We start from the raw sequence: 26,417 nt of genomic DNA on the forward strand, positions 1-26,417 counted from the left end.
AACTCTCTTCAAAACCTTCTTTTAAAATGTATTGACTTTCAAGTGTTACCTATCAAACAACTTGAAAAATGTTTGGAAGTTCCAACAAGTTTGGCAGTCTCAAACACAGTATCCCACATGGATTGCATGTTACTGATAAAACACAACAAAAATTATTGTCTTTCTTCTTCTCTTCCTTTGTCTGTCTCCCATCTTTTTTATGTCTGTTGATGGCAAACCAGACTGATTAAAACCTAAACTGTCCTTGCTTCTGAAACTGAGTGGCCTTGTCCATACTACCTGCTGGAAATAACCTGAGCAACCCCACAGCATGCCTGCAATCACAGTACTGTGCAAGCCAGAACTCTGCCAGAGCTGGCTTAAAAATTAAACAGCAGTGCAGCTCCTGCTCTGTTTAGTTCATTAGTATAGAAACAGTCCAAGCAACCATGCCATACCCATAAGCATAACATACATCAAATAGACAGATCCTTAAAAGCCTCTGCTCAGCTGCTGTTCAATCCCAAGGCATGCAGGTGAAGTGTTTGAAGCCCACAGCCCCTGCTTCCACGTGGAAGGTTCCTGGGGATCTATGCTTTGCCTCTTGACACCTGACAATAGCTCAGTCCTGACCTGTCAAGGACATGGCTTTTCCAGTTCTCCTTAAGACTTAAAATAACCTAACCTCTTGGCTGATCATCATGACACAGAGGAGCCTTTGTGCCTTCCTGGTCAAAATGCTCCACTTTACAAGGAACAATCAATTTATTTGCTGAATCAGAGACAGAGCAGGGAAGTGAATACAACCCTGGAATAAGTGGTTAGATATCCACCCATGAAGGAAGACACATGCAATCAATTTGCAGCTCTAATTAATATTTCTCTACTGTATATTATAGCTCTATTTACTTTATTCAACCCTAAACAGTATTGGGGGGGGGATAATATATATATGTAAAAATCAATAACAGTAAATAGTGAAAGGACTTTGGGCTGTAAATCCCAAAGAAACAGACCCTTTCCCAGAGCCAAAAAATAAAAACTGAAAAAAATGTCTGGAGCTTGTCTACAGCATTCAGTGTCAGAATGGACATCTACATCAGCACTTGAACTGCAATCAGGAGCAAAGTTTTCAGCAAATATCTCCCATCACACTTTGGTTCACATCAATAAGTGGTCTCAGGATGCATGACCTAGGTTTCTTTGGGGTGAAATTAATCCAGAAATTGGCTTCAGGAACAAAGACAGTGTGGACATCAGGCCCTCCAGATCAAGTCTTTTTTACTCAACAAGTTTTCTCTAACAGGGCTGCACTTAGTTGTTAACATAGATATAGAAATAAGCTGTTTTGTCTGACCCAGTGCATACACACAATCAGGCAAAGATACTGGCCATATCTAGGAAGCACCAAAAGCATGCTTATGAGGTTTAAATCAATCATCCCTACTTCTTAGTGCCATAGCTCCAAGGCCCCATGACTGTTGAAGTGAATCTTATGGCAAATAGGTTATGAATATCTACATAACAGTGCTTTATTGCACTGAATAGACATGTCCTAAGACTCTAAGAAAGACACCTTTGTCTTTGGTGTTGTCCAGCCAGACTGCTCACAGACAACATGATGCCTTTTGTGGATCTTTCTCAACTAAATTCCCCTAGGTATTGCATAGAGAACTTTGATTCTCTATGCGATGGAACACGTGGAACTGGAATACATGGCACTTTGCAGATTCAAATGACAGAAGATTTGGGTGATATCATTTTCATCATAATGACACCAAATTCCCTTCTGCAGAACCAACTTGTCCATGCTTTATTTCTGTAAAAAAGTTTAGCCAAGTGCTGGTATTCTTAAGTCAAGATGACAAGACTATCAGACTGCTGTTATTATTTATGGAGTGGCACAGTAAATGAAAGAAATGCTGGAAAGTGAGATGATTTCCAGTCAGCTATGATTAAAAGGCAGACGCCTGTATGTCCTGTCCAATTTACAAACTAAGCAGAAATACAGGTAACAGGAATTAAACACTTTCAAGAAGATAAGCTCTTCATCTGACTTCATGCAAAGTAGTAATACTGTGCTTGCAAAAGTTAGCAACTCTTTTGCATGCCATTCTTCCCATTTTGGATGCACTGGCTCCTATGTTTATTCACCTTTCAATTTATTTGCAATAATTAGGTTTCAGGGATAGCAGAGAAACAAACATGGAAATCTTCTGCATCTACATGACTACTGAAGGTAAAATGTAAACAATTTTTGCTCATCCCCTTAATGAAAATGGCAGGTAGCACAAGAGCTATCATGTCTGAACTAATAACTACAATATTAGCATTTTTAAAACCAGTAATCTGTAGACAATCAATTGTTGAATTGTAAATTAAGAAATTAAAAGGCAATAAAAATGGAAATGGGAGCCCCAACGATTCATTGGTGTCAGGACTGAAAAAAATCTGCACCACAGGGAAATAGGAAAATGCAAAGCAAGTTTAATACAAGGTAGTTGTGATGGGTTGAAATTACCCCGCCATGTAATTGGGAGAACTACCCCAAGATAAATGGCTCAGGTTGGAATGGAAGCAAATTAAGCTATATTTACAAACAAACTAAAATCTACAAATATGAAATGTAATGGATATGTACACAATATACAGTATATGCACTATATATCACAGAATCACAGAATCACCAAGGTTGGAAGAGACCACAAAGATCATCAAGTCCAACCTGTCACCACAGACCTCATCACTAAACCATGGCACCAAGTGCCATGCCCAGTCCCCTCTTGAACACCTCCAGGGATGGTGACTCCACCATACATATAGTTATAATTTATAAACCACACAGAAACTCCTCAGACCCCCCCATGGATGGACCTTTTCACTTCCTCCCCCAATCCCTCCCTCCTTCCCATTATCTCACACAGTAGTCAAACCAGAGATACCCCAGCACAAGAGAGAGGAGTTGCAAGCAGAAGCAACAGAAGAAGAAAAGAGAGAAAGAACTGTTTGTGCCACTACTCTACATCCCATTAGCAAGCCAATGAATTATGTAGACCTTATAATCATTTTCCTTTTGTATCCAATGGTAATTTTATTTTACTTTCAGTCTTTGCAGCCAGGAACTAGGTTAAAGTTCCCCCTTCAAATTGTAACAGTAGTGTGTTTCTCTTAGGGTTTAGAAAAAATACTAAGGTAACAATTTAAATAATTTAGGTTATATAACCTACAGCATTCAGTTCTCATCACACTGATCTAAATTCAGATTATTGTGATTGACACCTAGAGCTGTGCTGATTGGAAAATTTGTGTAAGGGCGACACTGAGATGCAGAATGAAAATACTTCCACTTTTCATTTAAAAAATTCTTCTTTTAGCCTTATGTTTTCTTCATAAGATCTCCTTTTGCATACAGTTGCCTTCCCATGTATTCATTCTTACATTTTGTACGTATGCATTCATACATCTAAGATATGGATATCAACTATTAATGAATAACACAGGAAATTTCTCTAAATCCACTGAGAACACAATTCACAGACATTTTGCACTTCCTCCCAGCAGAGACAGCAGAAATTTTCCTCCTGACTTCAAAGACAGCAGCATCAATCTCACCAAATGCTATCTGCAGACATTAAGGGTCTTCAAGAGCTGAAAATAACAAACCCAGCAAAGGAATTTGGAGTCCAAGTGTCCAGATGAATGTAAAAGAATAAAATCAGGTTTTGGCTTGGTTCTTTAACATGTCTCTGCTGGCTATTTTGCATTATGATTATGTCGAGTACACATTAATACAAACTCAGCCTTACCTTTTAAAGTTTCCATAATGAACTTTTTGAGATAATAAATATATTTGGCATCATCTCTCTTGGTGCTACCAGAAACAAACCAGCTGTTCTCCACAATGAATATTTGGGGGTTATTATATTCACTGCTTATCCAGTAAAGGAGCTGCCTTAGGCTTATTGATTCCAACTGCTGGAATTTCATGCGGGAGTCCAAGAGCTGGAAACTCAGAGTAGCTCCAAATGAAAGAGCAAAAAAGTCTGCTGTTCCCTTGATATACTTCTTCTCAACTTCACTGAATTCAGGCAACAGAGAAGAAAGATTGCTCCTCATGCTTTCTGGATAGTCACCATCAATAAATATGGGCTTAGCAAACCAGCCAAGCACAAAATCAAGGGATTTTTGACATTCTTTTATGTTTTTTTCAGTCATATGTTGAGGTTTTATCCAGTGGGAACTAAGGGCAATGGACACTTTCCCCCTTTGAGTTGGACGGAAATGGTCATTGTAGAGATGCCAGACTTTAGCATGGGCCTGTTGAAAAGAAAGACTGCAATTAGTGCACCTGAAATTTCATTTTAGGCAATGCAATTAGTCCCAAGTACTGACATCCAGTGTCTTGCAGTAACCAGATAATCACAGCATTTGAGGGCTCAGCCGTGTTCATTCATCAGCAATTTACAGTTCCCAAATTAACTTCTCATTAATACCACACTAATACCACCTATCACCTAGAAATGACTATAGTTGGTCAGGGAAAACAGCACCTTAGTGTTTCATGAGAAACTATTCTGGGCATTGAGCACACTTTTAGCTAGACACCTTTATTAACTCTTATTTTTGAGTTCAGACACACTTCCAGTATTTACAGAAATGAAAAAGCATTTAACTAAACATGTTTCAATGTATGTTTTCATTCTAGGAATATCAGTTTACTTGCAGACTCACAGATATATAAAGGAAGATCTGTTCTTAAGAACTGCCCAGGTCTCTCAAACAATCACAGTATCACAGTATCGCCAAGGTTGGAAGAGACCTCGAGGATCATCAAGTCCAACCTGTCACCACAGACCCATGACTAGACCATGGCACCAAGTGCCACATCCAATCTCCTCTTCAACACCTCGAGGGATGGTGACTCCATCACCTCCCTGGGCAGCCCATTCCAATGACGAATGACTCTTACTGTGAAGAACCTTCTCCTCACCTCAAGCCTAAATTTCCCCTGGCGCAGCTTGAGACTGTGTCCCCTTGTTCTGGTGCTGGTTGCCTGGGAGAAGAGACCAACCCCTTCCTGGCTACAACCACCTTTCAGGTAGTTGTAGAGGGCAATGAGGTCTCCCCTGAGCCTCCTCTTCTCCAGGCTAAACAGTCCCAGCTCCCTCAGCCTCTCCTCATAGGGCTTGTGTTCAAGGCCTCTCCCCAGCCTTGTTGCCCTTCTCTGGACATGTTCAAGTGTTTCGATGTCCTTTTTAAACTGAGGGGCCCAGAACTGGACACAGGACTCAAGGTGCGGCCTAACCAGTGCAGAGTACAGGGGCACAATGACTTCCCTGCTCCTGCTGGCCACACTATTCCTCATACAGGCCAGGATGCCATTGGCCTTCTTGGCCACCTGGGCACACTGCTGGCTCATGTTTAGGCAGCTGTCGATCAGCACCCCCAGGTCCCTCTCTGTTTGGCAGCTCTCCAGCCACTCTGACTCCAGCCTGTAGCTCTGCATGGGGTTGCCGTGGCCAAAGTGCAGCACCCAGCACTTGGACTTGTTGAATGACATCCCACTGGACTCTGCCCATTGGTCTAGTTGGTCGAAGTCCCTCTGCAATACGAGACAAAGGAGCATCTTTGAACTCATTCCAATTTGAATCAGAGGAAAAGCTACTAATCTGGGGTTTAAAAAGTGTGATGAAAAACAATTTACTACAATTCTTGGAAAAGTGTTCCAATAATTCAATTTGCTTTATCAAAATTTACTATTTACCTCTAATATCAGACTTCAACCACTTGTCTTGGTATAACTTTATCTGTTCCTTTGAGGAGGTATTTTCTACCACATTTCTTTCCCACGATCTTGCAGTCACTTGAATCAGTCTCCTGATGTTCCCTTTGAAAGCTAAACACATTAAGTTCCTGGAGCTTTGTGTTATCTTCAGGCATAGCTTCAAGCTCTCTAACCATTCTCCCTGATCTCCTCTTATTCTCTTCCAATTTGTCATCATCTGTCTTAAACTGCAAAAGCAGAATTGGACACAATATGCCAGTGGTAGTCTTGCCAGCAGTAAATCAGAGACAATTTAATGTGCTCTTGCTGCTTATGTGGCCACAGCATTACACTGTGAGCATATGCTCATCTAAACGACCCTATCTCCAGAGACCTTCACCATCTAAAATGTATTTTTAATTTGCACCTAGCTTATCAAAGAAGTTTGCTCTATGAAGCAACATCCCATCTTTTTGTCATCTACATGCTAATGGAAATTGCAATGTTTATTTCTAGGTCATTGATAAAAAGGTAAAAATATGAGATCTGTTCATTAGAATAAAGCCTAACTATCTCCAGCTCACCTTTGAATTTTGAGGCTTATCAGTCAGTATTTGTTCATATGTGCTGTGATGATATGAACCTCCATTCTTGCCATACAAAGTCACAGGAGTGATGAATATGACAAATTGTTAATCAAAATGTCACACACAATTTTAGTCCTCCCTGTAGCCACATAGAAAGCCTAATAACTCCGCTCCATGTAGTTGATATGTTGGCAAATTTTATCATTAATTTATTGAAAGCTGCTATGCAGTTTCCTTTTCATATACTCTTAGCATTCAGGCTTTGAACCACAATGATTTCCATTTGACAGCAATTAAGATTATTAATAATTTTCCACATAGACACTGTTAATTACCCAGGAAAAATAATGAATTCTATCATTCTAGTCTTCTTGCAGAGTTTAAATTTTCACTACTGCAAGAAAAAGAAATGGAAATGAAGGACAACTAAAGGTCAGATCAATAATCAAGGCGCAGCTCAGCTGCCCCCATACAAAAACCTGCCGCCTTTGAGCCATCATGGGATACATAAACCAGCAGTGCAGATAAGACGCCAGCCTCTGGAGGTGACTGCATTCATGCCCTTTTAGAATGATCATTAAAACCCAAAGAGAAAAATCTTGGAAACTGTGACTCACAGTGCACACCTATGTGAGTGTAACTGAATTAAGCTCTCAGTGGCAAACTTGAGCATTGATGCTCTCATTTATAATACTTCAATACTTCAAATGAATGTGATGTAGTCCTACCACCTTTCTAAATTAATATAATGGATTTTGATGCTAGTGAGAAGCTAAATATAGTAACCACATCAAACTCTCATGTCAAATATGAGAGCTAAGTACAGACTTAGTTTTATTCCACACTGAAGCTCTGTCACAGATTACACATCCAGACCAAAATGCTATACACCCAGCACTATAAATATGATTTAAAATTCCATTATGAACAAATGTGCCACCACTTGCAGCTCGTATTTGCACACCCAAATTTTCCCTCATCAAAATGCTCTCTACTCTTCCTCTGTCAGACCTGACTCATCTGCAGACTCTCTAGCTCAAATGTTAAGATACCACCACGCACACTCTCAAACACACAATTTAATCTGTCATCTGCACTTGCACATATGCTGCCTGCTTACAGCACATCTCAAGGACTGTGGAAGACTTGCCCCATAGCTCTTTGCCCTCCCTATTCCTATCAATGGAGAAAAATCTTCCAGCACATTAGTAGCTTCGATTGTACCATGAAGAAAAGAGGGAAGGAACCCCACAGGTTATCACTCTACACAGATAAGGAGGTGCTGGTTACTCCTTCATTGCAATGAGAAAAAAAAAAGAGAGAAAAAAACGAAGGAAAAAAACAGTAGCGCAGCAATGTGGGTTTTTCTCAACTTTATTTTTTAAGCAAGTCATCTAGTCTGCCCCTACAGAAAATGAGAAAAGACTTTGGGCTGAGATATGCAGGGTGAGTCACTCTTTGGGAGTCCATCTCTCTCCACAGACAAAACCTGCTACTCAGTTTAGACAAGATGTGTTCTAGAGATAAACAAAGCAGGTGACAAGAAAGCCACTTACATGTCTGCCTTCTGTGGTGTCCATGAAGTTGCATTGTTTTATTTCCATTAAGAAAAAATAAATAAAAACAACACCACCCCAAACCAAACAGCTAAACATAGAAAATGGTGCATGAAAGTCTCCAGGCTCTGCAGATCTAGATTAATGAAGCAGTTCAAAACTGCATAGAAATAAAGCTGGGAGAAGCCACTGACAGACCAGACAGTCTCTGTGGAAATCTGGGACAGAATTAATTTGCCTAAAATTAGGTGCCTAATGCAGCTAGACATCAGACTATTCCAGACAGTTCCAGAAAGCTGTGAGTCCCCCTGAATCCTGTCACATCTCTCAGCTCCACAGAGACACTTGGGATACTATAAAATGTGCTGAATGATTTGCACCTAAACCTATTTTCAGACAACTGAATCTCACTCCTACAGTAAGACTCATTTTGAACTGAAGACACCTTATATTTTGCTGTCTACATGACCTACATGCCCAAGCTCCCTCTACAGGCAGTGAAGGTCTCAGGCTCCACTCAGCTGCCTGAGCACAGGCACTCCAGAATAACACAAGCCTAGTCACATCTGCCATTTCCACGCAGATGTCCTAAAAAGCCTGGGAAGTCTCACAAGCTCTACATATATAGAGCTGACAGGTTCTCACTCCTATTCTAGCACGTGATTCCCAGTACAGTACAGCAGCCAAGTCATCAGACTCTGGAGGACCACTATCTAGGTCCCAATAACTGTATGGATTAGGAAAAGGAATTAATGTAGATGTCTAAACTTTTTTGAGATGCCGTATCTGGATGAGGCTAGCAAACACAATTCAGGACTTGATGGGAGACCTTGGTCTTCTGGAGCAGCAAATGGAGACCGGGCAGAATATCCTAGGGTAGCTCAACTGATACTGTACATCTCCTGGGACAATGGAAGCCTTCTAGATGTCTATTTCCTTTAACTGAAATTTAGCATCCCAGATTAAAGTCAGAGAAAACAAGTAGGAACCATCCCTTTTACTTTTGGATCTCAGTGACCAACCTATTAGTACCTATTTTTAAGTTCACTTCAGTCTAGGCATCATGGCAATCCACACTTCAGTACTTTTACTGACACACACCATGGTGACTTCATGTCCCTGGTTTTAAAAAGTGCTGAGGGGTCTTTGCTCTTTGTTAGCTCCAACATGTGTGCAGCACTGATAGATCACATGGCTTGACTGGAAAACTTTACTAAAAAATGTCTGGTTACAAACTGACTCTAGGAAGGGTGGTGCAGGCACCCATGTGTTATGAGAAGAATTAAGGGCTAAAACCAGTGTGCTGGTTTCCAGGCTGTTGGATTTGGGTAGACTTGTCATTAGTACTTACATCCAGAGGGTAGCACATACTGTTATATAGCAAACACTTGATTGACATGCTTGTACCTGTTAAGACTTAAGCTAAAGTGGTATTAGAAAAGCTGTGCTTGCTAGTGTCTATTCTTCAGGATCAGGAAAGCTTTCAAACAGAATTTATCTTACCCTTAAAATACTTTTCATCACAAAGAAAATAATGAAATTCTTTATCACCACAAAATTTTGTTAACGTCTCAGCATGTAGTTTGCCTGTAGCTAAGACCAGTGGTATGTCTGTACTTCGCTCATGTTTCAGGCTCTGACACAGTCCCGTTTTCAGGTTTATATTTTGTTCTTCCCCTGACTTTTCCACTCAGTCTACATATCTGGACCATGATCTGCCTGTAAAAAAACTCACCAAATTCCGATATTGGTCATATATGATCAACCTTAAAGATATCTCTGTATCAAAGTCAATAATGCCCAAATCAAGCCTTGATGAATGCGTCAAGCACACTTCTAAGGCAGAAAAGCCCCCTGCAATGCCATAGAATGAGCTAGTCCTACAAAATCCAAATTCCTGTGGCAACAGCAGAAATAATTCAACACAGGCAAACAAGCATCACAGTCTGACAAAGTCATGTCCTACTCAATTGCAGGACAGATCTTCACAGTCTAAGAATCACGATGCATAACATTCACAAGAATTATAATTGGGAGCATTATGATTCTATAATTTGTGTTCATTTCTCTAGAACAAGTTGTGTGTCTTCTGAGCCAATAACAATACCACTCATCTCACAAACTGCACAAAGACCCTGCTCTCCAGCACTCAGATGAATGACCCTGTATTAACTCCCTATTTGCATCTTAATGAAACTGAGTAGCAAAATGTTACTGAAACTCATTTAGCAATATAAAGAGAAGAGTTAATTTGAAAAGATGTGCAACGGCTTTTTGATTACTAGAAACTGGGCTGATGCACCTCCAACAAAAACGTCATTATTCAGTCCTACATCAAAAGCCCTTCTGAAATGGATATAATTACTGCAATGACATGGGAAAGCCTAGAATATGATTAGTCAGACTGTGCCTTATACCACGAAGGGGAGGATGTAATGTGTTTTTCCCCCAGCATCATCAAAAGCAAGAATTTTAATCAAAAGCTACAACACAGGATGTCACAAATGATGTAATGTTTTACCCTTGGATCCAAAGTCAAGTAGATTTTACCCACATAGTCTTTGGACAAATGTTCTCTTTCACAAGTAAATGATATTCTTAATTCTGAGTAGCAGATAGGGGGATTTAAAAAATGCCTAAGGGTTTCCCTATACTTTGAAACTGGTAAGATGGTATCCCCATGTCTAAAGCACAGGACTATGTTATAGACAGTACATTAGCCATGTAGTTAACTTCACTTTTCCACTATAATTTCTCACTAAATATGTATTTTCTAGTTTTCTTTTTCAAGTTTGTTGGCCAATATTACCACAGATGATTGAATCAATACATTTGGTATTTTTCACCAATCTCAACAACCTGGACTGAGATTCAGCCTTGGAAGTGATACATAGAATGCCAAGTGAAGGTTTTTCAGTCTACAGCCACTTAATCTAAAATTTGCTACAATTACAGCCTTATTGCACACCTAAAGTATGCTGGGGTTTTTTTGTTCTACTTCCTTTCTCAGTACAATTTACTCACTGTTTTTCACACTGTGATGGTCATTGTGACATGCTGATATCTCATGAACATGAATGAATTTATGCATGCCATACACAGGGCAGGAACCAATACAATTCCTATTTTACAAACTGGGAACAGAGATATAACAACATGCATAGAAGGAAAATTAACCCAGGTACCTTAAGTTGTAGAGCAGTGTATGAACTCAGAACAATGCCTCTGTTTGGTGTGACACTCACCTCTACAGAGAAAGCACCAAAGAGAACATTAAATACTTTTCTGAAGGCACAGTGGCTAGCTAAAACACTATTTCTACCCATCACAGGCAAAACAGAGGAGCTTTGCTAGCACAAGAATAAAAAGGAGAAGGTAACCTAAAAGCATGAATCTAAGCCACTGGCATCAAGATGCATTGCTGTTACTAAAAAAATATTAGAAGGGAAAACAAACAACAAACAACTAGCAAAAAATATAAGGAAGCAGATTAAAAAATATTTCTACAACATGATTTTTCGTTTTATAGCAGATGAAATTCTGGGAGGGTTTACACTTTCACATACTCTATGCATAAGCATCAGTGAACACTATCACAGAAAGAAATGCAGCAGAGAGACACAAGATGACCACAATGTGACACAAACACCCTTGATTTCATTGTGTCAGGTGACTGCTGTAAGAAACTGTCCTGAAGGGACAACCCCCAAAACATGCCCTAACCCAGACAATGTGCTAAGCACCTGTGAATGTGCAAATCTGGACATCTCCTGGGGTTCAGATGGTCCAGGTAAATGTGTAGCACGTGTAATTAACCTTGTAACACACCTGTGAACTGTGTATACCCCTGGCCATGTTTGGCTATGTCCCATTCTATAGGTTCAACTATAGGGTTTCTCTGTTACTAACAGGCATTAAATTGTCTTTGGACAGTAATCAAACCAGCCAAGAAAGTAGGCAATTTGCCTTGTTCTCACCAAGAAAGCAATCAGAGTCAAATGCTGCCGAAGCTGCAGCTGAAAAGCTCGTCCTAGCAGGCAAACCACACCTGGGCCTTGCACCTGGACCAAGGCAACCAACACTGCAAGAGCCTTGAGCAGAAAGCAGAAATGGGAAAAGCCACAAGAGAACCAAGTCCCAGAAGAGCTGTACTGTGCATAAGAAAAGAGAGGGCCCTTAGCCTTCTCCAAGCCGAGGAAAGACTACAGCCAGTGACAAGAGTACAAAAGAGGAGACCCCTCAGCCTTCTCCGTGGCAAGAAAAGGCTACTGCCCAGCAACAAAATACACAAGAGAAGAGAGGCCCCCTCGCCCTCTGCAAGGCAAGGAAAGCTACAACCTGTGAACTGGGCATGAAAGGAGAGAGGCCCCTTCATCCTCTTTGAGCCAAGAACCGCTTGCATTATAGTTACAGCATCTGGGAAGATACCAGACAAAGGATCAAGTTGTGAGTCCCCAGCTACTTTTCTATAGAATCCCCCTTGTGGGAAACCAGAGATTGTGGCACCTTTATTTCCAATTCAAATTGCTGTATTGGAAATTCTCAGATCTGTGCTTAAATCATTTAACTGTTTTCATATGTAGAATACATTACCCACAACGGATAACGGAACCTGTACATATACTCTGTAAGTAAGTTGCGGTGGTGTCTGAAGATACCACTAACAGAAATATTAAATATACAACATAAACATATATTTTATTACAGAAACCTCTCCTCTGAAGTAGAGAAAGCCTAGATGTTATGGCACAAGCCCTGAGTTAAGTCTCACTCAGTCTTGCATATCCTTGAAAGGTTGCTCACTGGGCAGGTACCCTGCAGTAAGGCAGCTGAACTTGCGATGCACTCAGCAACATCTTACTGTTACCATCAGAGGCTATACAAACGCAGGCATACACCTTCATGGAGGAGGGGAGGAATGCTTACCTCACCTAATTTCTGTATTCACCTTCATCTGAGCAATTCATATGCAGAGGTGAGGGGAAAGCTTCTAGGCCACAATACACACAAGCCACTTTTAACGCCAAGGTAAGAGTGAGATGAAAAGTGACTGTTGCCCTTCACTCACCACACAGGCAGGTTGGCATGACCACTGCAGTCTACATCCTGTCCAAATAAACTAAACCACCAAGAGACAAGTGGGCTGGGAAAGCAGTTTGAAGTCTCCTGAGAGAGAACAGTCTCTGAAAACATAAAGGTCATCTGGAAAAGAATTAAGCGGCAACTGACTTTGAGAAGCAATGGGAGACGAGATAAAAATAGCTTCGTTTCTGACAACAAGTGCTTCTGAGACACTTGATGTGTTTAATCATTTTCCCTACCTCTGACAGAAAAGATTAATTACAGAACTGCACAAAAATAGTTCAAGGAATGTTGTGACCCATGTGAATATTAAAGATATGAGAGATTCTTAAACAGAGTACAAAAATAAGATAAAAGAACAGAGCAGTTTGAGTGATTTGAAAGTGAGAGACAATCTCACAGTACTGAAGGGAGCTAAAATAGTACCTTGTAAGAGACTCTGGAATCTGGGACACAATGCTAAGGGAGTATTTAGGGGAAGACCAAAATATAATCATTGCTATCAAAATTGTTTGGGTCAGCCACAGTGAAGACAATTAGAGTATCAAATACACTCTTTAATGACATCAGTTTGGAAAAAAAAATAAGCTATTGTTGGTTAAGTAATAGAAATAAACAAATCACAGTCAAACATTTACAATATCTCTAAGGGTAAAAGTTCTGAGGAGGTGACTAATGTCAAGCATTTCTCTGTTTGGTACATCACCAGGGTTTCTGGTCTGCACAGGAGGAAACCAAATACTCCTCTCTGCATGTTCACCACCCAAACTTTCCACTTGGAAACGCCTGTTCTGTACACTGTGGAACTAAGCTTGGCAGCCCAGGTGGTAGCACAGATAGAAAGAATGCATTTCTGATGGTTTAGCATATGAAGAGAATTGCTTTGTGAAGTCTCAGGGCAATTGGTAGAAGCTCAACAAACAGAAAAGGCCAATGACATACAGTGGTGTGTTAGAAAGAAAAATTTTCTCAGCAAGACTTCAAAGCCCATCATCAACATGTGCACCTGACAGACAAGGAAGTGACAAAAAGGTCTCAGCTTGCTGGGCCTAACCTAACCAGCTAAACCAACAAAGCAGTTTGTAAAGATGTTAAAAACAACCTATCATCCAGGGTGAAAATTACAGATTATGGAGCTCAGATTACCCATTACCACTATCCCTGCATTTAAAACACCCAGAGTAGAAGCCTTGTACTCTGGTGTTAATAATTAACTCCAAATCTTATGCTAGGCACATCAGTAGATTAAAAATAAATTGATGCAATTGAGGCATGTATCTGCTCCTGGAGATGTACTGGAACATTCTGTGTGTACCTTAATGCTGAGAATCTCCCAGGAAAAAGATAGGAGGAGATCCTTGACATACCGTTATTACAGGAACATCAACTTATACTGGATTGTGAAAATCCATGTTTGTAGAGCTGAGAAAGGCTGACAGACTGGCAGTCAGAAATTATTCCTGAGTGGCACACAAATGTGGTCCTTTAAAAGCTCCAGAAGTTCACCAGAGATAAATGGGTCGAGGGTTTTCCCCAACTATAGTCCCAAAAGAAATTAGATTACTGGACTATTCATACAGAAGTGTTAATGAGAAGCAGCAAAACCACTCCCAAACCATAGAGACAGTATTGCTGGAGCAACAAATAATTGCATACTCCTATCTGGTCTATCATAATGGGAGGTTGTAGACAATGGGAGGCTGTAGACAGTCAGAGGCTGGTCTCTTCTCCCAGGCAACCAGCACCAGAACAAGAGGACACAGTCTCAGGCTGCACCAGGGGAGGTTTAGGCTGGAGGTTAGGAGTAAGTTCTACACAGAGAGAGTGATTGCGCATTGGAATGGGCTGCCTGAGGAGGTGGTGGAGTTGCCATCACTGGAGGTGTTCAGGAGGAGACTTGGTAGGGTGCTTGGCTGCATGGTTTAGTTGATTAGGTGATGTTGGATGATAGGTTGGACATGATGATCTTGAGGGTCTCTTCCAACCTGGTTTGGTTTATTCTATAAAAGCAGGTAGGAGGATTTACTGGGTAATGGTTGATTTCTGAGCAATGAACCATAAACCACACCTATCATAGCCAAAATGCCAGATTCTGGCATAACAGATTTAGCATATGTTGTCTGTATTATCTTGTTATCAGGAAAAGGCTGGTAAAGAATTTCCCCCTATGTTTATGGGGCAGAAATGCCACTTCACATGCACCTCATACCCAAGGATTTCACTGTGCTCCAGCTTTATACAACATTAATATCACTACAAATAGGAAAAATTATCAGAAACTGATCAAATTCATATAATTTCATGAATAGATGATGTATTAACCTACACTCAGACTCACACAGAACTGAGTCTATTAAAAGAGAGTATGCCATAACTTCTGGAGCACGATTCCAAGTGAAATGATGAACAGATCAAGTGGTATGGGAAAGAGAAAAATATAAGAGTATACTGATCACTTTATCAGCTGTGAGCAAAATTAACAGGAAGATCCCTGCTCCACAGGTTTGCATGAGCTCAAACCTCTTCTGTTTGTTTATTTTTCCCCAGGATTTCGTATCATGGTTGCAGATATGATTAAACCTTTAACCAAGTTGTTAACGAAGGTGCAGCAACAAGAGTACACAGGACAAAATTTGACCTCTGCAACACTGAGAAGAGGCTAGCAATGACAGTCACATTGGGGATGCTATTGCAGCACAGGCACTTTGTTTGCACTTTGTTAGACCCCTCCAGGAGCAGTAGAGGCCATGTGATCACAAAACCAAGTCAGTCGGTTGATGTATTAAAAAGTCACTTCAAATAGACTAGAACAACAGAAAGGTAGCCCACCCTCTCCAGGAGAAGACAATGATCAATCAGTATAGAATTATTTAATGTGTATTACAGGAAATGTTTCTGCTACATAAAGGAGACTCTCCTTTTTCAGCATGCAAAGGGACCTGCTCCATGGCTGCAAATATAAAATGACAGGTCCTTTATGAACCGCAGGCCAAAGCAATAACTGTTGTAGTGCCTAGGTACATTACTATAACAAAATGACAATTAGAAGTATGAGAGCACCATGGTAGTGGTGGTTCATCTGGCTTCAGAAGGTATTTCTGAATGAATGTGCTGGTGAATAGCTTTTTCCCATTGTGAGTTCCTCTGTGAGAAACAGCCACTGGGCATCAACAGCAAATAAACTGGAAGAAGTCTCCACCAGTAGACGGTACCAGTGCGTAAAAGGGAGGCATGTGGTCCTACATAGTCAGCAAAGAAATTACAAATGTGGTCAATGTGTTGACAATCCATGTATTACAAGCTGTTGCAGATTGTACACCACAGCAGCCCCAGATGAATGAGGATTAAACAAAAAGTAACAGCCATGAGGTTAGGAACATGGTTTTATGACTACAAAAACTTCAGGCTTTCAGACAATGGGATGTAACAAGACCTGGTGCCTGTGCATGGAGCAAAGCTGAGCATAATTAAGCAAGCTTAAAACATTGGATCAGAGGTAACAGGCAAATGAAACCCAGAATGAAAGGAATTTACTTGAGGTTATCTCTACAAAGATTCTTTTTTAAACCAAATATTTGGATTGCTCATGCCCAAATCTAGATCGGTCACTCACATGACAACCTGAGTTTATTTTGCTGTAAGTTTGGCTATTAAATTTAATAGTCCTGGGAGGAGAGCTGCACATCAATTACAGTGGGCTATGGTCTAAGATGGAAGGTTCCCTTCAGCCCTCTAGATGGATGCAAAAAGCAGCTAATCAGGGTAAGCAATATAAATGCAAAGGTACCAGTTTTCAATCTTCAGACAACTGTTTAGATTACTGTTTGACCAGATGTGAATACTGAACTCTTTTTCTTCTAATCAGTATTCAGCTGCTCATGTGAGATCCAGCTGTGTTTGCATGCATATCCAGATAGAGCAATCACTACAAAGTATCTCATTGTGCCTAACCTGCCTGAAATGCTCTGGTTGGTGAACACGTAATGGAACTGACTGAAGGGTGTGATTTCGATCATACACCTTTGCAAATAATGCTCAAGTTGCAAAAATCACTGAAACTGTATAATAAATTAACTTCAGTCCAGTAATGTTTGGAATAACTTTTGTTTGATTCTTGTAGATAATGAAGTATTTGATTATAATATCTCAAGTCTCATTGGTTATAAAACAAGGCACAAAAGCAATGATTACAGCAAGCTGCAATAGCAAACAAAATACTCAAGGCAATTGCAATAGAGAAGGCAGGACATCGTTCTTGATGGAAAACTCTCTCTTGTGGTCCTCTAGCTGCATTCTGTAGCTGTAATCCTACTTACTCTTTTATACTTCCTAATTTGCAAAAAATAGAAGAGTAGTTAAGTGCTGAGCAATTTGAAGAACAGCTATACCCTAGGAGAACAAACTGTAGCCTACCCTCAGACTTACACACATTATTGTGAGTCTATACTAAACAAGAGAGAGCTAACAGCTCCAAGAAGAACCACTGATTGGTCCTGATACATTGAAAACTGTAGGAGGATTCACATCATTGCTAAATTCAGGAGTGAGAACTTAGTCTCCAGACTACTGAAAAAGGGGACTGTAGCCCAATAAATGCAGTATTGCTATAGAAGTGCTAAGCTATAAAATGCATCTAAATTTACTCTGACTCAGCAGTCACAACCTATTAAGATCTGCTTTGGGTGATTGCAAGTCTGGTTTAGCTGCAAAACCGCTCAGTGATCAGGAGAGAAGGGCACCATTGCCTGACTTGGGGTTTTACCCTGCTTTGGCTTAAAACAGGCTCTGTGGAGGTATGGTTCTACCCAAATAGTATTACAGGCCTACTTCTAGGCAACTGAATCTCAAAGGTAATGCCAATTTAGGTCTGAGAGACATCCTGCCTAACCTAGACCTGGTAATACAGAAGAACATGGTTACCTGTGAATACTGTGTCAAACCTGTGAGTGATTGCAAATGTTATGGCATTCCATAAGTGCTCAAGAAACTAAACCTCACCCCTAGAAAGCCTAAAGCAGCTCCAGATGCTAACAGATAGTATTAGATGTCAGAGGTGTTAATGTCCACTTGTAACCTAAGATCACACAGTGGCACCCACTGCCATTTGGGATGTTCTGGACTATCACGACATCTGCATGGGCAGATGCAACACAAGACCTGTGTCTTTTGAACTGGCAGTGGGAGGCCAAGGCAGGATAATTTAGGCTTCTCAAAGGGTACATACTTACCTATGTGTGCAACCTTTGTAGCCCCAGTGTCTTCCAAAGAGGTAGCCTTGTGACTGCATGAAGTCATGACTCAAAATGTATACAAGAATGTACCAAAGTCCGAGAAAGATTTAGGCAAACCAAGAGGACCTAAGCTAAACTCTACTCCAAAAGTCTTACACCAGCAACAACCTCTGAAAGGCTGACACAGTAAATCACAGAACCATGTAGATAGATGAGGCAAGTTGAAGTGAATGACACATAACTTAGAGGTCTTGATGCCTCAGTTGTTTGCCCATCTTTGCAACAGCATGAGAACCATGAGGCTCACTAATAAATTTTAATTAATACCATGATTATTACTGGCCATAATTCTTCCTTAATGTAATTGTTTCCATGATGTGGATACTGCATGAGGAATTAAAACTAGTTACTCAGCAAAGACATCTCATCAGTGGGGATACAGTCACTGGAGAGGATACATCTACATTTAGCCTATCTCTAGGGCTAAGTTACAGCAGCTACTCTATCACTCAATGACTTCCTTCCCCGTAGACAAGGGGAATCAGAAAAGGGAGAAAAGACCCACAGGTTGAAATGAAAACACATTTAATGAAATAGCCAATACAAAGTATATAAAGTTATACTAAGCCCAGCAAAGGTGCAGTAGTCACAATACACAGGAAGGCAGCCCTTGAAAGCAAGAGAAGGGAAAAGAGTGTGAAGAGCCCACAAAAAACACACCAAGAAGGAAATCCCAAACAGGAAACTCCCCTTTTGCTCTCAAACTTCCCCCTTTATACTGAATGTGATGCTTACAGTATGGGATACACCTATGAGCCATCTGAAGTCAGCTGTCCTGGATGATCTGAATTGCTAATGGGCTGCAGCCCATAGCTGGCCTGGGATTCTGTCCCAGTAAAACCAGGAATGCAGACAGTCAGACACCTTTATTTTCAAGCATCACCACGCTCCTCAGCAACCACCAAGAAGATGAAGTGCAGTGGTCTCATCACGACCCAGAAGAGGAAAGAGAAATACATATATAAGGAAAGATGTGGAAAATGAGATTCATTGGTGGAAGAAAAATTCTTAGAGGATGGTATTTTTAAAGACTCAGATAACAGAATGATGACTTCAGTCAAGTGATGGCAGAACAAAATGAGGCATCCAATTTTATGAGAGAGAAAATTTTTGAATCCACATTTCTTTGGGGCAAGGATGATTTATATGTTTTTATTCAGCTTCTCCTATGAGCTTTTGTCTATACTGCAGTCACAGATTAAACTGGATTCAATTTATATCTCCTCTGATTTGGGAAATACATTTAGAACTGCATTTAAAGCATGCTGAAACCATGAAAATACACTTTTGAGGTAGGAGTTCAGTATCTCTACGTCTATTTCTAAATGCATGTTTAATGGTAGAAATAAAATTGTTCTACTACAGAGATGAGTGTTAACTCAGAAGTGTACAAATAAGTTTCCCTGCTTTATTCTTGTAGCCTGCAAAAATGAAGAAGCACCATTTGAGCTAAAAGTTAGGCTCTTGTACAACAGAAGACTGCAAAAAAAGCATTTAAAATTAAATATCTAATTCTCATTTGACAAACACAACCCTCATATTGCTGATTATCTGTAGAAATGAAGCTGTTTCACCTCTTTGTATACAAGAAAATCATCTAGTTTGGCTGACAATATTGAATAAATGTTTTAATGTAGTTCCTAAGAAGGTAACTGTTAATAAAGTTGACATACCAGCTACAGTTGTTTCCTTTTAGAAAGTAGATCCTGTTTTTTTCATATGATGCAGTATAGAATAGGGAGGTTTACTACATCAATATACTCCAATCTCAGCCTTAGCAATCAGGACAAGAAATCACAGTCAAAGACCTAAAGCAGATTTTATCTAATCCTTAGAGAAAGAAAAATAAAATTAAATCTAAAAAATACCAAAACCAATAAATGGAAAAGGAAGTGTTGTCAGGGTAATTGTTTCTCCTAAGCCACACAGAAAAGGGCATGTATTGGTTAACACACACAGTTGTAACTGCTAATTAACTACTCTTGTTTCAGCAACCCTTGTTTCAGCTTTTGTGCTCTCATAACCATAGTGATAGACACTTCCTGACCAGCATTAATATCATATTAACAGGCTAAGGCATTCATAAATATTACATCAATTGGCCAGATTTTAAACATAGCACAGTTAGGTTTAGACTTTACTCTGGCAGGGTAACAAACCCTTCTGGAGGCCTAGCATGGAATTTTTTAAAACAACTTAGTATGTTTCAGGTTTCCTTCATCAGCAATTTGCCAGTTCTCTGTATTCTCTTTTAGAGAGACAATACTTGTCTCTTGAGGAAGAGACAATAACTTTGATATGGGGCTTTCTTTACAGAAGAAACCTACAAAAGATTGTTTCCACTTTGGCTAACACTGCTGCAGAACTACTGAGTTGAAGGTACTGGCACAAGGTGAAAGTGATGGAACTTTTCTTTTGTCTACTATTTCAAAGTGTGATACTAAACTTCAAATTGCTGTAGAACAAATATCAAAAGCCTGTGTCACGAAGCCATTTGTACACATGAATGAGAGTCATTATTGGACCGTGAATATATCCACCTGTAGAGCCACCTTTTCTTTTTCTTACTAATTCCAAATATGGCTAAAACCTTTACATTTATTTATATATATATATATATATTATTATTTTTTTCTTTTTTTACCTTGGCCTTTTAAAATACAGATACAGAAACACAGGGACAAATTAAAAACTTAACAATACAGTTACCTGACAGCTTCAGACAGACTTTCAAAGCAATTTGTCTGCGTTTGGCATTTGTTTCTGTATAACCATGTCTTCAGAAATTTCACCAGTACACTGTAATCTGTAAATATCCAATATCAAAGTACAATAACAATTTCAGTAATTTAAAGAAAACTTATTCTGGGAGAAACCCCAGTACAAAGATCAAAATGTACTAGAACAACAGAAATGTAAGCTCACATAATTCCAGTAACAGCATCATTTCATGTCCAGCTGTATACATGCCAGAAAGCAACACTACTACTACTGCACAGCTGCCGTTAGGGTAGCTACGTTAGCAGTTGTCAGCAGGCCACCTACAATTATGGTAATTAGGTCAATATCTAACAATGAGACAGATGCCTACCATTTAAACACTGTGTGTTTTAAAGGAGAGCAGCTCACTCAGAAATGAGTAATTGATCATAGAGCTATACAGGCATAGTAAAAAATTTCAACAGCTTTCCATGAAGACATCCCTCAAAAGGCTCTTGCAGTCACTTGAGGATTTTGTAAACTCAGTGTTTGCTATAGCCCCACTCCTAGACAACAGACTGATGAGTGACATCTCAGGCCTAAGTGCAGTACGAGAGGAAGAGCAATAAATCCAGTGACTGATTTTTTTGTTGTCGTTTGGTAAAACAACCACCTTTGATTTTTAAACCAGTACAAGCTCATGTAAGCAGCCAGATGGCTTACATATATTCTGGGCTTGTTAGATGGAAAAGTAGATTAAGTGTACCTCTGTGACTAATATAATTATAATATGTTGCTGGTTAACTTCTAGCCATAGTGCCTACATCTACTTTAGCAAACAGTAGAGTTGAGGACCCAGTATCTACAATAACCTATGGACCAGAAGTCAATTAGCAGCTGTATTACACTAGGTGTGCCCCTGCAGAGCAGTTTCCAGGTTATCCTCATCTAAAACCAACCCAGTTCAGTACTCCAAAACCACTTCATAGCACAGCAAATGGAGGCAATTAGGAGACTGACATTGCACATACACTCCTCATTTGTACTGTAATGCTAGGGTAGATGCACGCTTAAACAGCCTGATGTTTCAAGACCATGAAAAGCTTTGTGGGTTTTGTCAAAATCAAACAGGAAAATAATCTTGTGTTTTCAGAGATCCCACGTGGTGCACAACATAGTGAGAAAACTGCTCGACCACTCTGCCCTAGAGAAAAAGGTTTTCATTGCTCACAGCTAAGCCAACACAACCTTCAAAGAGTATGTAGTCCAAAGGATATTGAAAAGATGGGTTTAAGACAGGATATATTAAACCAGGGCAACGTTTCAGATATTAAGAAATTCACAGTTTACACAGCTTACATGGAATCGTGATTCAATCGATGCTACAGGAATCAGAGCAGCTGGCAGTCAGTAATTATTATCTAGTTGCCCAGACATCAGTGCAAAGCAAACTGTTGGCCAGAATGATGGTGTGAAGGACTTGAAGAGACAGGTGTTTTGCTGAGATGAGGAGAAGGAAGTAGGGAGAGAGGAGGAGAGGCAGGAAAACAAGATGGAAGGAAGTAGAAATTACTGCATCTCATTAATTGAACTTTTTTACTGGAAACTCTTTTACACGTGAATGCTGTTACAGTAAAGCCAAGTTGCTCTGCATGGGACACATATGTGAGTTCTTACCACCTTAGTGGGAAGGAACAAAGTCTCTGTAGAAAGAACTTTGAAAATACAGTAAGGCTCCATGTGTAGAGATCAAAACTCGTTTTCCTTATACTAGTGAGATGCAAGAAAGCAGAGATGTTGGAAAGAAACTCTGAAGAAACAGAAGAGATTTTATGTATACAATTTGAATAATTCAATTCAAGAGTATTAGGATATGATTTATAGCCAAGAGCATTAGATACATTAGATTTTTGTTATCAGATGAGTCACTGGGCACATTTGGTAATGCAGAGACAGAATATGAGGACAAAAGGAATGCTCTGCTGGGTCAGGTCAACAAGTCCATCCAGCTTAATACCATCTCTGATAGCAACAACAGGATAAGGTGCTATTATGAGAGAGCAAGCCCAGTCACTGAGATCTAGCCTCCTATTTTGCAGACATCTACACTGTACTGCTGGGAATGTTAGGGAGTACATTCCAGCCTATTTTATTTAGTGTCTGCTTATGGACCCACAGTTCACATATTCGTCTACTCTCTTTTTTGTGTCTGCTGGTACAACCCTCTTCCAAAACCTGCTACGGCAATAAATTCCCAATGCTCATGACCTGCTATGTAAAAGCGACGAACTGTTTGCTCCAGATTTCTTTTGCACTTCATGGAGAGACTCAGGAAATCCTTAGATTAAAATTTACTTTCCCCTAATATGGATGAGCAATCTTGGTCAGAATTATCATGCCTTAAAAACCTCTCCAGTGAGGATACAGGAAGCATAACCTAACCAGTTCAGATGTGTGTACAATGCAAACATATAAAGTGTGATGAACTATACCCTTTAAGTCTTTAATTGGTCCTTTCCAATTTAAAGTATATTGTTTAGCACAGTTTAATTAAATTTTCTTTTTATATTTTTATATATATAGAAAGTAAGAGAAGTTTATTGCTAGTGTGAGAATGCTTCCTCCAAAATCCCTTCTTTTAGTCATGACTCTGCTGCAGGAGAAAAACAGGAATGGAAGAAGAGTTCTTCCACTCTAGGTCAGAAGTTATCCCTGCTAGTTGTGAATTTCCCTAAGTTTCATAGTTTCATTCAGGGTTGGAAGGGACCACAAGGATCATCTAGTTCCAACCCCCCTGCCACGGTCAGGGACACCCCACACTAGATCAGGCTGGACAGAGCCTCATCCAGCCTGCTCTTAAACACCCCCAGGGACGGGGCCTCAACCACCTCCCTGGACAACACATTCCAGGGTTTCACCACTCTCATGGTGAAGAACCTCCTCCTCACATCTAGCCTGAATATCCCCACCTCCAGCTTCATTCCATTCCCCCTAGTCCTATCACTACCTGATATCCTGAGAAGTCCTTCCCCAGCCTTCCTGTAGGCCCCTTTCAGATACTGGAAGGAGACAATTAGGTCACCTCGGAGCCTTCTCTTCTGCAGACTGAACAGCCCCAACTCCTTCAGTCTGTCCTCATAGGAGAAGTGCTCCAGCCCTCTGATCATCCTTGTGGCCCTTCTCTGGACACAATAAAAGATTTCATGTAAAAGTATTAAACACTCTGAGCAAGACACTGGAAAGGTTTGGTGAGACAATATTCAGGTTACTTTATTCACGATCCCTTTTAACGCTCTGGTTCTTGCATCAAAACTTCCCCTGGACATAGTTATTTCCCTCACTTGTTTCTCCCATTGATCTGTTTATAGACAGCAAGTACATGCTCCCCTAGTGCTCTGATTCAGACAAATAAGACATACTCCAGTAAGGTAATTCCTCATCTCTGCTGGAAACATCACCTCATACAAACTAGAAACTGTGATCAGCAAGTTCTCATCTTATGAAAAAAAGTCTGTTTATCTGTTTATTATCCTGCTTATCCTTTGCACTGGCACTTGGTCCCTCAAGTTTCTCTCATGCTCTAATTAGTACAATCCCAGTTTGCTCCAAAGCATGGGAGATAAATACATTAAAAAGTTCAGCTAGGGAGTGTCCTTGAGCCTGACACTTTTACTTTCAGTGCAACTTATTTTGATTATTTGCTTTAGCAATTTCCTAGCTAGTGATGAAAATTCTCTTCCTCCAGAACTGAAACAGTAGCTTTCCATGTGCCACCATTTCAAGTGTGCTACTGAAAATATAGATTGATTAGGTTTATTGTATTTTCTATTTCTAGATAATCAGTTACCACAGAAACCTATCAGATGGCTCTGGCTTGACTTTGATACCATAAATTCCTACTGTTTTGTGTCCATTGCACCTGTAGTTATTTACAGCCATCTAACCTTCATCCTCATTAACCTTTCCTGTCTATGAATCCCAGTGCTCAGCATGATTGCCCTTCTTGACAGGTCAGACAAAAAGCATTAGCTAGGTTTAGAAACACAGGGGTTTAAATCCTTTCTTCTTCTTCACTACCTGATAGCTGCATGTCTTTCCTTATACTACTTTTCTGTAGGTGATATTCTGAAGGATATCTTGTGATTTGCTTTAAAATAATGATTTTTATTTTTTTTAAGACTTAATGCACATCTAAAATTTCCCACTTATCATATTCAGAATATACTTGTTGCATTACTTAAATTGAAATACAGTTCAACAGCCTCCTTGGAGAAAATAGTGAGGCCCTAAAGATCAGACAACTTTTATTTCCATACAGAGGGAGACCGCGCGACAACTAGTATAAGGTTTGTATTTGTCTATCAGTTCCAACTTGGGGGGGAAGGGGGGGGGGGGCGGCGGAGTTTTTAACTGGTTTTGTTTATGTTTTAAAGTGTATTTTCCATGGAGTGCTCTTTTTACATTTTTGGAAAAGCCATGAAATGCTTTCAGCATACTTCAACAGTCATGGTGGGTCAGCAGCAGCTGACTGGCAAAAGGGAGTGAAGAGCCACAGGATGGGGCTATTCAGTGCCCATGAGATCTCACATGGGAACGAAGGACTTAAAGAAGCAAGCATGTGCTGCAGACCATCTTGCAAAGGGGAACTGCACTGAGATGTATTAGCTGCTTCTCTGTGTCAGATGTTTCAGCTCAGTATTCAGGAAAACCATGGAAGAACTTGACATTGGATTTCTCCACAGATGCACAGAAGAGATCACATGCCTGAAACAGGTGAGACTCAGGCAAAATTTTGCACATGATCCAGACTGTATGTCAGAGTCCAACACCTGAGAAGTCACAGGAGGACAAAGTACCTAGCCTTTCGTACACCTCTACTCTGTCATTTACCCCACCTTTTCTCACTCTCATTAGACTAAATGTAAAGATGTGTCTACAAAAAATATGGTTTTGAGTTGGTCACCACATATTCTATCTATTCCCCAGGTCATAGGATGAGAGGCACCATGATCACTTCTCTCCATCACCTGTCAAAGGACCCTAGGATGGCAAACTCAAATGTGCATGTCTCTGCTGAACATATCTAAAATTAGCTCAAGTGTGATTTATTTCCCCTGTGCTTATTTCCACAGCCTGCAAGGGAGATGGCTGTACTGCAATGAAGGCACATGCATTGCATTTCTTCATCTTCACCCAGCCACCACCAACCCTGGTACAGCACTGTTATATGACTCTCAAGCTCCTGGCCCACCACTTCAATCTATGTGGTTCTACACTCAAGGCTTGCAGGCAGCCAGACAGCTTAGTCCCTGTCTTCACTTGCTAGTTGCGATGAAGAGCCAAAGTACACACAGCTACACCCCTGACCAGCTCAGTGGACAGCTGGCTTAGAACTGGAGGACAAGCCCTAGCTGCTCTTCCCTCTGGGATCACTGGGAATGCTGCCAAACCACTTTAT

The 26,417-nt window shown here is 40.3% G+C and overlaps 1 protein-coding gene across 3 annotated transcripts in view; it reads right to left on the minus strand.

Annotated features, from left to right (window-relative positions):
• Nucleotides 1-26,417, minus strand: part of KL (klotho) — a 61,273-nt gene that overhangs the window by 19,851 nt on the left and 15,005 nt on the right. For all 3 annotated transcript variants that reach the window (XR_010987870.1, XR_010987865.1, XM_068143007.1), the window contains exon 2: nt 3,786-4,296. Coding sequence is in view for 1 of the 3 variants with exons in the window: in XM_068143007.1 (XP_067999108.1) it covers nt 3,786-4,296 (511 nt within the window). In the remaining 2 variants the exon portion in view is untranslated. The remainder of the gene's footprint in view (nt 1-3,785; nt 4,297-26,417) is intronic.

Source organism: Melanerpes formicivorus, unplaced genomic scaffold (genome assembly GCF_026170545.1).
Source record: "Melanerpes formicivorus ecotype bairdi unplaced genomic scaffold, bMelFor1.0.p_v2 SCAF_1, whole genome shotgun sequence".
Classification (NCBI taxonomy): domain Eukaryota; kingdom Metazoa; phylum Chordata; class Aves; order Piciformes; family Picidae; genus Melanerpes; species Melanerpes formicivorus.